This window comes from Mobula birostris, chromosome X (assembly GCF_030028105.1).
Source record: "Mobula birostris isolate sMobBir1 chromosome X, sMobBir1.hap1, whole genome shotgun sequence".
NCBI lineage: Eukaryota > Metazoa > Chordata > Chondrichthyes > Myliobatiformes > Myliobatidae > Mobula > Mobula birostris.
Genome location: NC_092402.1, coordinates 78,502,884 through 78,519,299, shown reverse-complemented (window position 1 = coordinate 78,519,299; position 16,416 = coordinate 78,502,884). Strand labels below are relative to the sequence as shown.

General features: G+C 41.8%; 1 protein-coding gene across 1 annotated transcript in view; it reads right to left on the bottom strand.

The window, feature by feature from the left end:
* Positions 1–2,210: 2,210 nt before the first annotated feature.
* LOC140191402 (myosin light chain kinase, smooth muscle-like) overlaps positions 2,211–16,416 on the bottom strand; it is a 73,997-nt gene continuing 59,791 nt past the window's right edge. The window contains exons 14-17 of the mRNA XM_072248795.1: positions 16,002–16,122; positions 12,855–12,951; positions 10,491–10,628; positions 2,211–6,226 (exon numbers count right to left, since the gene is read on the bottom strand). Of these exons, the coding sequence (XP_072104896.1) occupies positions 6,000–6,226; positions 10,491–10,628; positions 12,855–12,951; positions 16,002–16,122 (583 nt within the window). The 3' untranslated portion in view covers positions 2,211–5,999. The remainder of the gene's footprint in view (positions 6,227–10,490; positions 10,629–12,854; positions 12,952–16,001; positions 16,123–16,416) is intronic.

Genomic DNA, 16,416 nt, shown 5'->3' with positions numbered 1-16,416 from the left:
CATTTCTTATACACCTTATAAGGTATGCCGCTTGGACTTGGGGCAGATGATGCTTTAGTCACTGTACTTTCCAAATCACAACACTGGTTAATTCCGGATTGCACTTTTTTGTGATCAAATCCTTTATTTTCTTTTATATTGGCCAAAATGTCATTCAGTAACAAGCATTTAAAATAATCTGCGTGATTGTCTTCTTTTGCATATCTATTCATTAATTGCAGGAAAAAACATGAGCATTAAAAGGCTCGGATTAACTGTTTCCTTCAATTAAAGGTTATGCATTAAATGCAGGTTGCTGTTGTTGATTTGATGCAAATGCTGCATTCAGTCCATCAATCAATGTTGCTCACAAAACAATATCAATACTTTGCCAACTTTCTATGACTTTCCATGTTCCCATCAATTCAATCACCCATCTACACTAGTATATTTACATTGGCCAATCAACTCAAAGCCTTTCAGATGTGGGAAAAAACCATGTTGTCAGGCCTGCACAGGCAGGCACCTCCCAGTCTCCACCCAGCAAACAGGAGTCACTTGTCACTCATTTTCAACTCATCACCTGCAGCCTATTTAAACCCAGCTCTTATCCGCAGTCCTTTTTCTCTCATTGAATCAACCAGAGTATCCATTCTCTCAAAATATTCAGCATCCAAAATCAGTGCAACTGTGAGGTAGCTGTGGCACTATTGCTGCCCCCATTCTGATAACTCAACAAGAGCATCCAGTGAAGGCACACATTAGTTATAATGTTTTTCCCTAGGATTTATTATTCCCACTGATAAGAGTCCGCTGAATGTAGCTTAGGGGCAATATTGTGGGCTGCCTCACAACCATTTACTCAGCAGAGCTGCTGAAATAGTTTCCCTTAGCTTCCATCACTTCACATTTAATAACTTTTCAAAGATTTAGCTGACAACATTTCTAAGGCTGGCTTCATGGTGAAATTTACATCAGTATTTGGTTGCGAGAATAAAGACTGCAGGCCAAATTCCTCCGGCCCTTCCCAACTATTCCAAAGAGAAATGCTTACCATTGACTCAGAGAGACACAGCATGAAAACAGGCCTTTCTGGTCACCAAGTCTGTGCTAACTATTAACCATCCATTTACAGTAATCCTCATTTTTATTCTCCCCATGCAGTCAGCAACCTTCCTCAGGCTCTATCACCCACGCACATGCTAGGAGCCATTTTAGGTTGCTAATTAATCGACGTTGTGGTGAGAGAAAAGCAGAACATCCAGAAGAAACCCATGGTCACAGAGAGAGCAGATAAACCCCACACAGACTGCACCACAAGCTGGAATTGAACCCAGGTCTCTTGCACTCTGAAGCAGTGGTTTTACCAGTTGTACTACAGTCTAGAACCTGGACCCAGGAGTGAAAGAATGAAGATATATTTCCAAACCAGGGTGATGCATAAATTCCAGGGAAACATACAATGGTGGTTTACCAATGAGTCTGACGCCCTGGTATTTTCAGGTGGTCATTTGAGAGGTCCCATTGATCACCCCCAGAAAATAACTGAAGTGTGATTTGCAACCACTGGAGGGAGAGAGTGTTTTGGGCGCAAATCAACTAGGCTGCTTTTCCCTTGATTGTGTTGAGTTTCTTGAGTGCAGGGGCAGGGAGAATGCATTTTAAGGTGCACCATGATAAATGAAGGGAAGTGTTTGAGGAGCCAATTTCATTTTAGGTTCTGGCCAATGGTGAGAATGCTGTCAGTGCAAAATTAGATGGTCAATAAAATTATTATTTCCAAAAGAAATTGAGAAGCAGCTTCTTGGCCACTGGGAGAGGTGGTTGAGGAGAATCCTGGGTGATAAATTCCCCTGTGGCAGGAAGCAGAGACACCCACAATTAAATGATTTCTTTCCTGGGGTGTTCAATTTAAAAATTCTGGAGGATCCTTGGCATGTCCTCCCCTGCTTAGCTTTGGAAGAGGAAGCTACAAGCATATCTGAAGTTCCTCTTCTTCCAATTTTAGAATGTGAGCAGGGATGCCATCTTCTTTTGAGACCCTATTGCTTGTCAGTTGAATTTTTCAGCTAATATCAGTCTAAACTGGTGACAAGACTGGAGCAGATGGTATGCTACAGCATTAAGTCAAGAACACTCAGGAATTCAGGAGGGCGAATTCTTCCACAGCACTGAACTTTACAACAAAACTTGACCCCAAATACCAGAGAAAAAATGACAACACAGATTGGTTCTGATGTTGGCTAAAGCCATTTGATAACTACTTAACTTTACTTATAAAAGTCTTCATAAAATTTGACTTTATTGCTGAATTCTGACATAACGCTGAATACAAATTGCCCCAAGAACCTTTCTTTACCTTACAATGCACAGATATCATAACATGAGCTCCAGAATGTTGATTATGCAAAAATATACTATGTTAGTAGATATTATGATGCCTGACTAAAATCCTCTCAAAAAACAATTGTTTTACAGGTTGAGCACCCCTTATCCAAAATGCTTGGATTTTGGGATTTTGGAATATATAATGAGATAGCTTGGGATCGCCATCATTTCCGACTCTGGATTTCTGTGCTACAGGTAAGCAGTCTTTGTCTTGCACTTGTTCATCACACATATGTACTGATACAGTGTTCAGGGTGTTAGAATTTTCATCACTGATGATCTTGGCAAACTTATCAATAAATTTCTCTGCTACTCTGTGATTAGCAGACACTTTATCACTACAAATCTTTAAAAATTTAATGCCGTGCTTTTTCTTAAATTTCTGCAACCAGCCTGTGGAATCTTCAATTTTCAGTTCGTCGTGGTAACCTTTGCTTGTTTCTTGATCAGCAGACCATTAATCGGCATATGTTCACTCTGACATTGATGAAACCACTCTTTCAATACATGATTGATATCTTCATTGTTTGCTCTATGCAGCATTTTTCTTTTTTTGTTCATTACATCTGGGAGATCATTTCTCAGAACTGTCCATGGTGTGCAGAGATCTGCACATCGCCTGGGAACCTTTCCAACGCCTGGTGAAATTTTCTATTTGTGACATCATATCAGCAACTCAAAAAAATTTGGATTCCAGAGGTTTTCAGATTTTGGGGGCAGGGGGTTACTCAACCTGCATCAAGATTTTACAAGCTGAAAGCATGCAAGTTCTTAACCAAAGCTGCATAGAATATGGTATCAATTTATGTTTAATCATGCAAGGTTTAAGGGTAACTTTATGGCATTGGCGGAAGATCACAATTTTGTTATTTGAGTTTTAATGCAAGACTGTTAAATTAGAAAGGATAGGTTTCATTAAAATGTGCAGGGTTCTTAAAAAACTGCAGATATTAGTGGGAGGTTAGAGAATTAGGAAGCTTTTAAAAACCAACAGAAGGCAACTAAAAATTCATTAAGAAATTAAAGATGGAATATAAAAATAAGCTAGCTAATAATATTAAAGAGGATACCAAAAGTTTCTTCAGATACATAAAGTGTAAAAGGGAGGCAATGGTGAATATCGGACTGCTGGAAAATGATGCTGGAGATGTAGTAGTGGGGGATAAGGAAATGGTGGATGAACTAAATAAGTATTTTGTATCAGCCTTCACTGTGGAAGATACCGGCAATATGCTGGAGGTTCCAGGTGTCAGGGGTCATGAAGTGTGTGAAGTTACGATCACTAGGGAGAAGGTTATTGGGAAACTGAAAGGTCTGAAGGTAGCTTCGTCACCTGGACCAAATGGTGTACACCTCAGGGTCCTGAAAGAGGTGGCTTAAGAGATTGTGGAGGCATAAATAACAATCTTTCAAGAATCACAAGATATTGGAATTGTACTGGAAGACTGGAAAATTGCAAATGTCACTCCACACTTCAAGAAGGGAGAGAGACAGAAGATAGGAAATTATAGGGCAAAGAAGTGACAGATGGAATATGGTGTTGGGAAGTATATGGTTATGCACTTTGGTAGCAGAAATGAAAGGGTTGACTATTTTCTAAATGGAGAGAAAATACAAAAAACTTAATTGCCAGGGGACTTGGAAGTCCTTGTGTAGGATTTCCTAAGGGTTAATTTGCGGGTTGAGTCTGTGGTGAGGTAGGCAAATGTGATGTTAGCATTCATTTCAAGAGGACTAGAATATAAAAGCAAGGATGTAATGCTGAGACTTTATAAAGCACTGGTGAGGCCTCACTTGGAGCATTGAGAGCAGTTTTGGGCCCCTTATCTTAGAAAGGATGTGCTGAAACTGGAGAGGGTTCAAAGGAGGTTCACGAAAACGATTCCAGGTTTGAACGGCCTGTCATATGAAGAGATTTTGATGGCTCCGGGCCTGTATTCACTGAAATTCAGAAGAATGAGGGGTGACCTAATTGAAACCTATTGAATGGTAAAAGGCCTTGATAGAGTGGATGTGGAGAGGATGTTTCCTACGAGTGGAAATGAGGAGAAATTTCTTTAGTCAGGGAGTAGTGAATCTGTGGAATTCTTTGCAACAGGCAGTTATGGAGGCCAAGCCTTTATGTATATTTAAGGCAGAGGTTGATAAGTTCTTGATTAGTCACGGCATGAAGGGATACGGAGAGAAGGCAGGAGACTGGGTCTGAGAGAATAATTGGATCAGCCATGATGAAATTGCATTGCAGACTCAATGGGCCAAATGGCCTAATTCTGCTCCCATTTCTTATGGTCTGATATGCTATGGAAAATCTGGGGCATCAGGATACAGATTTTTTAGAAATAGTGATATTCAATTTAGTAAGAGTAAAATGGAATTCAATGTTGAAAGGGAGCTGCATTGGATGGTTACATTGTGGATAAGGAACCAGAAGCTGATTCAAAGAAATAATGGTACACGAGTAGACCCTTCAATTCTCCAAAAGCATATGAGGCTTTTTTCAGCAACCGTTACAAAAGGGAAACCTCTTTACTGCAGTTTTAAAGATACTGGGCATGTTGCAGACTGCAATGTACTGTACATATGAAGTCTTCAGCTTATGTGAGCTATTTACTGGTGTCAGTGGTTAAAGATAAAGGCCAAGCTCTAACTGTTCAGAAACGGGATGATTATCTCAAATTCTCATCTGCTATGGGGCTGCTGCAGGAAGTGACAGAGCCCAGCAGAGCCGATAACTTGTTGAGATTCTGGTGATGAGATCAATCGGCATAAACTGGTGTGGTATTTGAGTAAGGTTTATCCTCATGATTTCTTCACAGTCCTCTTTCACGTTTTGCCTCTAATTTAAGCCATTTCTCTTCACCTTTCTGGGATACAGATCTTCAGGCTGGAAGCCAGGTGCAGAGAGTGCCTGCACTAGGATAGACACTGCACACCTGCTTGCTTTTGCACTCTGCTCACCTGGGCTAAAATCAGGGGCTAAACTAAACAGGATACACATCCGGTTTAAAGCAGTTAAAAAATTAAAAACATAAAGAAAACATTTAAAATGTCTTTTTTCAAAAGATGCATTAGTGCCTCTGTGTTGTCCAGAGGTGGACCACAGAAGCAGTTGTATTCACTTCTACCATTTTATTCAATAACTGTTTAAAATATTTTTGTGCCTAACTTTTGGAATCATGCCATCAAATGCTTAACCTTCAGCTTCTGTAAATCAAAGCTAAGAGGTGACACAGCAAGAATGTGGCTGCAAGGAACGAGTGAAATGGCTTGAAAGCCTGAAAAGTTAATCCTGTCTGCATTTAATGAGCTCTAATCATAGCTGAGAAACAGCTTATAAAGGCAGCCCTCACACTGCAGTGCCTGCTCTTTCAACACAAACTAAGAACTGAGAAAGCTGAAAGTCTGATTTTCAATCCCTGAAATTTTCATGCTTTGCTGTGGTCTGTACATTGAGGGTCACACCCACCTAACAGTGTCTCCATAACAACCTCTCACCTAAGAGTAATGGTGGGCGTTAAAAGTCAACTAGTTGCCTTCTGTCACCGATAACTGCTGTGTGCATTATGATACTGAGGACTGAGCTCTGTGTAGCAGACATGTAGTACAATTGTTCATCCCTTAATGTCATTTTTCTATCTGCGGTGGACCAGCTCCAGGGGATAAACAATCAATCTGGCTGAACAAGTCTTCTCACCCAATGCATTCATTGCTTTGCATGTGTAATTCCCAGAGTCTTTCTGAGTGACATTCGTGATGATCAGTGAGCAGGTTCCATCCTCTTGATAGTCTATCTGATAATGTGAAGACTCAGTGAGTGGATCTCCATTTTTGTACCAAATCACCTCAGGGTCAGGGTAACCTGAATCAGAACAGAAATGGGCAGAAGATGACTTTCAAAGAACCTTTCCCCAGAACTTAATCCAAATGTTGGCGTCTAGTTTAAAGTTCAATCTATGATCACATTGCAAAATATTTCTGAATTCCCCCCCACCCTTTACCTCCCTCCCTAAACCTAGCAGATGCATAAATAAAATCAAAAAAACTCCAGATGATGGAAATCTGAAGCAAAAACAAAAACAGCAAAAAACATCAAGTAAGGTAACACCCGCGGGGAGAGAAATCTAAAATGTTAAATCTGCATACATGATTAACAAATTGGTTCACTGCCAATTCCATCCAGATGAAGTGATATTATGTAACACAACAGAAAGGAAAAAAGTATTTTAGGTGTACAAAATGCTCAAGTCATAATGAAACATCCCAGAGAATTGCACCAACTGACGACTTATGAAACCCACTAACTTATGTGAAAAAAGGAGCTGCCATTTTGTGTAAAGTCCCTCTAAATAATGAGAGTTTTCACTTATAATCATGGAAGATAATTATCCGGGCAAGCTTTCTGTCATTCTGTGGAACATGCAACAATCATAAAAATATAAATAAAAATATCAATGCATTTTTTTTGGTTTAAAGCATTAATCCTTTAATCTGCTCTTTACTGGAATCTAATAGAGTGAAGCTGTTTGTTACTATAGAAAAAATGAAATGACTACCAATTTAAAAAAAACATTAAATCATCAGCTTTATTTGGGCAGACTATAGTGAAAAGCTCAGAACTAAGAAGAGGAAAACCTGAAACACATGGGAGGATTTTCAACTTGCCAGCCAGAATTTCCTAATTACTGGAAACAAACGGAAGGACATTCAGCAGAGTTGGAAATCAGTGACAATTCACCAGTACTAGCTCTAAACCTAGTTAGCACATTAAAATTCTACCTCTATATAATAAAACAAAAAGAGCTCAGCCACAATATCCAATTTGGTTGCAAAAAGGTCTAAACTCGATTCTAGCAATAGCTGGATAGATACAGAAAGTGACGGAGTCAACCAAGGGTCAGAATTGTGCCTTCTCAAGACAAAAGAACAAGAAATAGGCACTGAAGGTGTACGGAGGGAGGTACATATTTCAGATGCATCTCATGGTACCATTTTGAAGAGCAAGGCAGTTCCTCTTGGTGTCCTGTTCCTGTAGGACTTTCTGGTAATTGTCACACTATCATTTGTGGGTACACACTTTGAACAATTTGCTTGCAATCTTTACTATATCACAACATTAATTGCACATCACTTTCAGCATTTTCCCAATAGGGGAAGCTATGGTAGAGGAAGACTGAGGACGTTGGGGATTGGGGCGATGAGCCTGAAGGAGAAAGGGGAAGAAGTTAGAAGATTGAAGGAAGGGAGAGGGTAGTGATAAGGAGAACGTATGAGGTCAGAAAGACAACCAAGGAGGACATCATCATGGAGCACCAATCACAGATCGAGCAGTCTCTACAGGTGTGATTGGGGCAATTTTTCCAGATGTGGAGCCAACACAGGTGCATATCTTAAGGAATGGTATGATGCACTGGGTCTGTGACTGTACTCCCAGGGAAGGATAGGCCCTTTAATTGACAGGAGTAGGTTTAACCTTCCAGAGCTCTACCTCCTCCGAGTCCACACCATTCATCAGTCAATGTGCAAATTGTAACAATCATGTTGCAGGCAGTGCTTGAGAACCAAGAGCTGAGATTGTGAGGGTCTTATATATTTCTTCATCTCTGGACTCCTAACTTTCCAACTGATTCAGCAGATCCAGTTGTGTCACTTACACAGAGGATGAAATTTATGGATACACACCAAGTATGCACACATGTACCACCCAGATGCCTTGAAGTGAAGCACCTTTCCTCTAAGTAGTACTACTGCCAACCCATAATTTTGATTTTGCATGGATAGATTTCAATTATCTTTAAGTGCAAGTGTTTAAACAGTCTTAAGAATTACAACGCAATTGAAAGGGGTAAGTTTCAATATAAATTCCTTAACAGTGTATCAAAGTGGTGTAAAGCACTTGCAATATCTCGATATGAATAGTGGTGTGCCACAGGGATCAGTGCTGGGTCCATTGTTATTTGTCATCAATATCAATGATCTGGATGATAATGTGGTAAATTGGATCAGCAAATTTGCTGATGATACAAAGATTGGAGGTGTAGTAGACAGTGAGGAAGGTTTTCAGAGCCTGCAGAGGGACTTCGACCAGCTGGAAAAATGGGCTGAAAAATGGCAGATGGAGTTTAATACAGACAAGTGTGAGGTATTGCACATTGGAAGGACAAACCAAGGTAGAACATACAGGATTAATGGTAAGGCACTGAGGAGTGCAGTAGAACTGAGGGATCTGGGAATACAGATACAAAATTCCCTAAAAGTGGCGTCACAGGTAGATAGGGTCGTAAAGAGAGCTTTTGGTACTGTGACGAAAGAGGGTTACAAAGAGTACACATAGATTAAGATGTTAACTCTCCTGTGCTGGCACCAGTGGGATCAACAGTTGATCTGCCACCTGTCTTCAGGAGAAAGAGAGATAAGGAAGACAATGGAGCAGCATTTGGAAATGTTAATGAAGAGACGGGAGAGTTTAACGGAAGGAGACACGGTCTGAGAGCTGTCAAGATCGGCTCCTTTTTGAACCCTGAACTGTTTGAAGTGTGATGGACAGGCGGTACCCCAGCAGAGGGAGAAAAAAGGTCAGGTTCGCTAAGGCGACACACACGACACCACGAGGTAACGAGACCCTGGAAGCAGTGCGCCTCCCACAAGTCGGTGGGAAGTTTTGGAGGGCTGGTCGCGGGACCAAGCCATAGACGCACAGGGTGGAAAGGTACGATTGGCGGGAACCTGGTGTGTGTCCGCCCTTGCCTGGGTGCCAGGTTCACTGCAGAGGAACGATCGTATCTGAAATGGAGGGGTCATAGTCGGTGACCTCAGAAGACATTACAAAGGGCTCGCCCGAAAGCTGACTGTGAGGAATACCGACTGTTTGGAATCCGATCTGAATATTCATTTTCTTTCTTTCTCTCTCTCTCTCTCTCTCTCTCTCTCTCTCTCTCTCTCTCTCTCTCTCTCTCTCTCTCTCTCTTTCTTTCTTTCTTTCCCACAGCAGTGATTACTGTGAACTGAACTGAACTCAATTGAACTGAACTTTGCGTCACTTTGAAACTGGTCATTTACCCCTAGACGACAATAGAGCTTGTTTGATCCTATTATCCTAGTTCTGTGTACATGTGTGTTTATCATTGCTGAACTGTTGCATTTATTATCCTTTTGATTAGAGTACTGTGCTGCTTATTTCTTTAATAAAACTTTCTTAGTTCCAGTAATCCAGACTCCAACTGAGTGATCCATTTCTGCTGGTTTGGCAACCCAGTTACGGGGTACGTAACAGTACATTGGTCTTTATTAATCAAAATATTGAGTATAAGAGCTGGAATGTTATGATGAGGTTGTATAAGGCATTGGTGAGGCCGAATCTGGAGTATTGTGTTCAGTTTTGGTCACCAAATTACAGGATGGATATTAATAAGGTTGAAAGAGTGCAGAGAAGGTTTACAAGGATGTTGCCGGGACTTGAGAAACTCAGTTACAGAGAAAGATTGAATAGGTTAGGACTTTATTCCCTGGAGCATAGAAGAATGAGGGGAGATTTGATAGAGGTATATAAAATTATGATGGGTATAGATAGAGTGAATGCAAGCAGGCTTTTTCCACTGAGGCAAGGGGAGAAAAAAACCAGAGGACATGGGTTAAGGGTGAGGGGGGAAAAGTTTAAAGGGAACATTAGGGGAGGCTTCTTCACACAGAGAGTGGTGGGAGTATGGAATGAACTGCCAGACGAGGTGGTAAATGCGTGTTCTTTTTTAACATTTAAGAATAAATTGGGCAGGAACATGGATGGGAGGTGTATGGAGGGATATGGTCCATGTGCAGGTCAGTGGGACTAGGCAGAAAATGGTTCGGCACAGCCTAGAAGGGCCAAAAGGCCTGTTTCTGTGCTGTAGTTTCTATGGTTTCTATGGTTTTCTATCACAAAAGGTCCATATAGATACAAGTCCCTTCTTTGTACAACTGCAACATATGAACTATCTCCAAACTTGAAAAGAAGCACAAATAAGCCACTGAAGACTCATCCGACAAAAACAGGTAGTATCTGCAAATATCATTTGTCGTGGATAGCAACACAACAATACCAAGGCTCTTCTCTCTAGTTAAGAACAACTGATAGCTCAAGAAGCGCTCACCTTCAATGTGACATTGTAAACAGGATGCACTGCCTTCAAGCTCTTCCGAATCCTTCAGGGTTTTGCTGAACAATGGTTTCCTCTGAATTTGCTCATCCATGAGAGACAACACCTTCTCATGTTGAGTTGGACTCAACACTGAAAAACAAAAACAAAAGATAGTGAAGGAAGGATGTTAAGTGACATCCAGTATACAATCACAGCCAATAATTACCCTTCCTTGATCCAGGGAGTGGGTGGACTCCTTTTTATTTTCACTGTCTCCAAGTACATCAGTCTTGGGTGGTGACAATAAGTAGCAAGGTTAAAGGAACCCACCTAAAGGAAAGTAGGCTCCTTGGACCTTGATAATGGCCTAGGAGATTCTTACATAGATCCTACCCTAATCCCAATTTCCATTTCCAGTGCTTTGACTATTTAAGTACCCATCCAAATACCCCTTAAAAATAGTAACTGTATCTAATTCCACAATCTTCTCTGGCAGTGAGCTTCAGATACTAACCATTGTCTGTGTAAAATACATAGCACTCAGAACTCCTTTTAAACTCTTTCGTCTCACCTTAAGGCTATGCCCACTTGTTTTTCATACCCCAACCATAGGAAAGAGATTGTGACTACTTTATTTTTGCCTTTCATATCTCTGTCAGGTCACTTCCCAGCTGCCTCCTCTCTAGTGAAAATAAGTCTCACCTATCCAAACTCTCCCCCATAACTGAAGTCTGGTATGGAAACACCAATGCTCTTGAGTAGAAAATCCTACAAAAGGTAGTGAATACAGCTCAGTCCATCACAGGTAGAGCTCTCCCCACCAATGAGCACATCCACAAGGAGTGTTGTTGCAGGAAAGCAGCATCCATCTTCAAGGACCCCCACCACCCAGATCATGCCCTCTCCTTGCCACTGCCATCTGGAAGTAGGTACAGAAGCCTCAGGACTCCCACCACCAGGTTCAGGAACAACTATTACCCCACAGCCAGCAGGTTCCTGAACCAAAGGGGATAACTTCACTCAACTTCACTTGCCCCTATGACTGAAATGTCCCCACAACCAATGGACTCACTTTCAAGGACTCTTCATCTCATGTTCTTGATATTTATTATCTATTTATTTATTATTATTTTTCTTTCTTTTTGTATTTGCACAGTTTGCTGTCTTCTGCAGGTTGGTTGAATGCCCCAGTTGGTGCAGTCTTTCATTCATCCTATTATGGTTATTATCCTATAGATTCATTGAGTATGCCCACAAGAAAATGAATCTTAGGGTTATATATGGTGACATATATGTACTTTGATAATAAATTTGCTGTGAATTTTCAAGTCTGCTAATACAGGTAACATGCTGGTGAATCTCCTCTCCATTTTCTCCAGCACAATCACATCCTTCCTATCACATGACAACTGAAACTGCATACACTTGGGCATTCCACAGATAGAATTTTTCACAAACAAGGTGTTTGACACCACTGTACGTGCCCAGTAACATTTTCTGCATTAATGCTTCACACTTAAGTGTTAACAATAACAAAGGGGACAGTGAAGAATTGTTTTTGTGGCTATTATGGTCAGATTTGAAAGTGCTCCCTAGTCTTGAGTTAAATTTGGAGATACACAAGAACATACAAAATAGTAGCAGGGATAGACAATATTTTGGGTAACTTAAAAGCAGTTTAAAGTCAAAGTCGTCAATAAGATAAATGTCCTCATGAAGGAACTAATCTAAAGAGTGGACTCACTGGGGGCAGGGAACATCTGACTGTTTATCTTTTATCCTGGAAACCAGTTGGGAGTGATTGCAAAGAAATTTGTGGATGGATTCCCCTCAGGTCCCTCCAAGACAACCAAAACTTTGTCATAGTTTGGAAGCTTGCATACCAATGACCCAGAGAACTATGCTGGCTGGAGTCAGGGCTTTATGGTTTGGCTCTTGGTAGGGTCACCCATGCCAAATAGATCAGAGGCCAGAGCATGAGTAGTCCACCGGTCCTCCACATTCAGGGGTTCAGCTCAGGGCTAACAACCCCGACTGGTAAAACAAAATTGTTATGGAAACAGCAGTGAGGAATCCTTCTACATCTGAGTGTGATGGTATTCCTGAGTCTCCATCCGGGACTGGCATGACTAACAGTAGTGAAAACCAAGCTACTGGCATGATGAAGGAAACTCCATTGCCACCAGAGATGGAGGATCTTCATTACTGCCCTGAACGCCAACGGAGTAACAGGCAGTAAGTAAGGAAGTATTCCCCACAGGTCGTTGTGAGGTTAGATCATTGCTCAAAGGAAAACAGAAAATAAACAAGGATAAAGAACAAAGTGGTAGCTGCCCTACAGAACGATCAACTTTGAACTGAAACTCATTGGATTACCATTTTTGTCTGGAGAATCAGCCACAGATTCTGCATCATCATGCTTGTTTAATGGGAAAGCCAGTCTTTTGAGAGCAAGTAGTACCTTGCCTGCTTTCTGAAATGATAAAGAAATGCATAACACTTTAAACTTCTCTACAAATAAAAGCACCCTCTTTCTCTAAAAGTAGCTACAAGAGGACAACAAAATCATGGCACAAAATATATTGAATGGTGCAGTCACAAACAGGAGAAAATTTGCAGATGTTTGAAATTCAAACAACACACACACAATGCTGGAGGAACTCAGCAAGCCAGGCAGCATCTATAGAAAAGAGTACAGTCGACGATTCAGGCTGAGACCCTTCATCAGGACTGGAGAGAGAAAATGAGATGTCAGAGTAAGAAGATGGGGGGTTGGGAGGAAGGTAGTATGTAATAGGTGAAACTGGGAGGGGGAGGGGTGAAGTAAAATTCTGGGAAGTTGATTGGTGAAAGAGATAAAGGGCTGGAGAAGGAGAAACTGATAGGAGAGGGCAGAAGGCCATGGAAGAAAGGGAAGGGGGAGGACCATCGGAGGGAGGTTATGGGGAGGTAAGGAGATAAGGTAAGAGAGGGAAAAGGGGATGGAGAATTGTGAATCCTTGGTGGGGGGGAATATTACCATGAAATCAATGATCATGCCATCAGGTTGGAGGCTACCCAGACGGAATATTAGGTGTTGTTCCTCCAACCTGAGTGGGGCCTCATCACAACAGTGGAGGAGGCCATAGATTGACATATTGGAATGGCATAGAAAGTGGAATTAAAATTCCACTAGGAGATCCCGCTTTTTTCTGGCAGAGGGAGCATAGGTTTTTGGCAAAGTGGTCTCCCAATCTATGTCAGGTCTCATCGATATACAGAAGACCACATCAGGAGCATCGGTTACAGTAGATGACCCCAACAGACTCACAGGTGAAGTGTCGCCTCAGCTAGAAGGAGTGTTTGGGGCCCTGAATGTTAATGAGGGAGGAGGTGTAGGAGTAGATGCAGCACTTGTTTCACTTGCAAGGATAAGTGCCAATGGTGGGAATGAATGGACAAGGGAGTCACTAAGGGAGCAATCCCTGTGGAAAGCAGAAAGTGGGGGGAGGGAAGGAAGTGCTTGGTGGTGGGATCCCGTTGGAGGTGGTGGAAGTTACGGAGAATTATATGCTGGACATGGAAGCTGTTGGGTGGTAGGTAAAGACATGAGGAACCCTGTCTCTAGTGGAATGGCAGGAGGCTGGGGTGAGGCTTCTTAGTTCTGGAATGAAAATCCTCATTCTGAGAGCAGATGTGCTGGAGACAGAGGAGTTGAGAGAAGGGAATGGCTTTGTTATATGTAACAGGGTGGGAAGATGTATAAAGTCCAGGTAGCTGTGAGAGTCAGTGGGTTTATAAAAGACATCAGGAGATAGGCTGTCCCCAGAGGTAGAGACAGAGCGATCAAGAAAGGGGAGGGAGGTGTCGGAAATGGACGAGGTATGTCTGAGGGCAGGGTGGAAGTTGGAGGCAAAGTTGATGAAGTTGATGAGCTCCACATGGGTGCAGGAAGCAGCACCAATGCAGTTGTCGATGTAGCATAGAAAAAGTGGGGGATGGACACCAGTGTAGGCTTAGAACATAGACTGTTCCACGTGGCCAACAAAAACATAGGCATAGCTGGGACCCATGCGAGTGCCCATGGCTACACCTCTTGTTTGAAGGAAGTGGGAGTAGCCAAAGGAGAAATTATTGAGAGGGAGGACCAGTTCTGCCAGATGGAAGAGAGTGGTGGTGGAGGGGAACTGGTTGGGTCTGGTGTCCAAAAAGAAACAGGGGGCTTTGAGGCCTTCCTGGTGGGAGATGGAGGTGTATAGGGACTGGACATCCATATTGAATATAAGATGATGGGGGCCAGGAAACTTGAAATCATTGAAAAGGTCCAGAGCATGTGAAGTGTCACGGATGTAGGTAGGAATGGACTGAACCATGGGGGGTGGGGAGGGGGAAATAAAACTGAGTCAAAGTATGCTTCTGCGTCCAGCACTTAATTCCCCATAACTTCCACCATCTCCTATGGGATCCCAAACCTTGTTCAATGGGACAGGAGCAAGCTGAGACAATGGGTCTACCTGGACAAGCAGGTTTGTGGATCTTGGGTAGGAGGTAGAAACAGGAGGTGCGGGGTGAGAGAACTATGACGTTGGTAGCAGTGGATGGGAGAGAGTTCATAAGGTCAATGATGGTGTCGGAGACAATGGCCCGGTGCTCCTTAGTGGGGTCCTGAGGAAGTGATTGCCTTTCAAAGAGTCCCTTCGTGTTTACCCCATAACTATGCAAATAGTTCCACTTTATGTTAGAATTAATTTACCTTTATAACATTAGTTTTGAATCTGCTTCCTCTGTCCTAGGCATTGAATTTTAATTGTAAAACCAGTTTAAAAAAAAGCATTCTTTCCATTGTCCTATCTGCTTATTTTGCCAATTATCTTAAATGTATGCTTTTTGCTTATGGTTTGTTGCAAGGGAATAAAAAACTTCCTTCATTCCGCTCAATCAAAGTCCCTTTTAATTCTGAACACTTTCATTAAATTAAAGAAGAAACCCAGAATGAGGCAGTGCATAATCCCAGATAATCAGGAAAGTAGCTGATGTATTAGAAAATGATCTTCAGGTAGAATCCAAAAGTCTTTAGGCATAAGAGAATGCTATCAGGGACTTGGATTTCAATAAGAGTTCTGCTGTAAGCTCTTTTGGAAGCAGCCAGATAAAGTGGTTATTGATTCCTTTACTTAGACCTTGGCATTATCCTTAAAAGGCAAAGTCAGTAGATCAGATTGATCCTTGGAGAAATTTCGGGCCATGTTTGTAATTTATATTTCAACATCTGTTTTTTTTTCCCTAACCTGTCCCACATTTCTTGCCAGCCTTCATATCAAATAGATTTCCCAAAACCTATTCAACAGAAACATATCCCAAAGGTTGACAACGTGGCACACCACACAGTGCTGTTGTTTCACAGCTCCAGGTTTGATCCTGACTTTGGTCACTTGAAAGGTCTGCTTCTTTAACCTTACCACAGGCCCATTTCTTTGGACCTATGTCTTATTTTCAATTGGAAGGGGAGCAAAGCAGCCTCCAAGTTACTGCTGAGGTCCTTACCTGCCATTTCTGCCTGGCTAGGAACCGTTTCATCCTCTCCTTTGACAGCATCTTGGCTGAACCTTTCTCCATGATCTGAAGCCATGGATGGTTTAGGCACTCTGCACTGGTTAAACGTTTTCTAGATACAGAATAATGATCACAAAGTTAAATATACCAGGCACTTGCCAAATAAAACAGAGCTGTTAGCCAACTTGTAATAATGTTAAAGATACAGGAGACCAAATTGCTTTAGTTTACCTGAATCTCTTTGATAAGGTGTTTATTCTCCAGAGGCAACAACAAGGGTTAGATCAGGACAATCACTTTGATTGTGATAATCAACACCAATGCACCTCAGGGGTGTGTGCTTAGCCCATTGCTCTAGTCTATCTACACCCATGACTGTGGCTAGCCACAGCTCAAACACCATCTA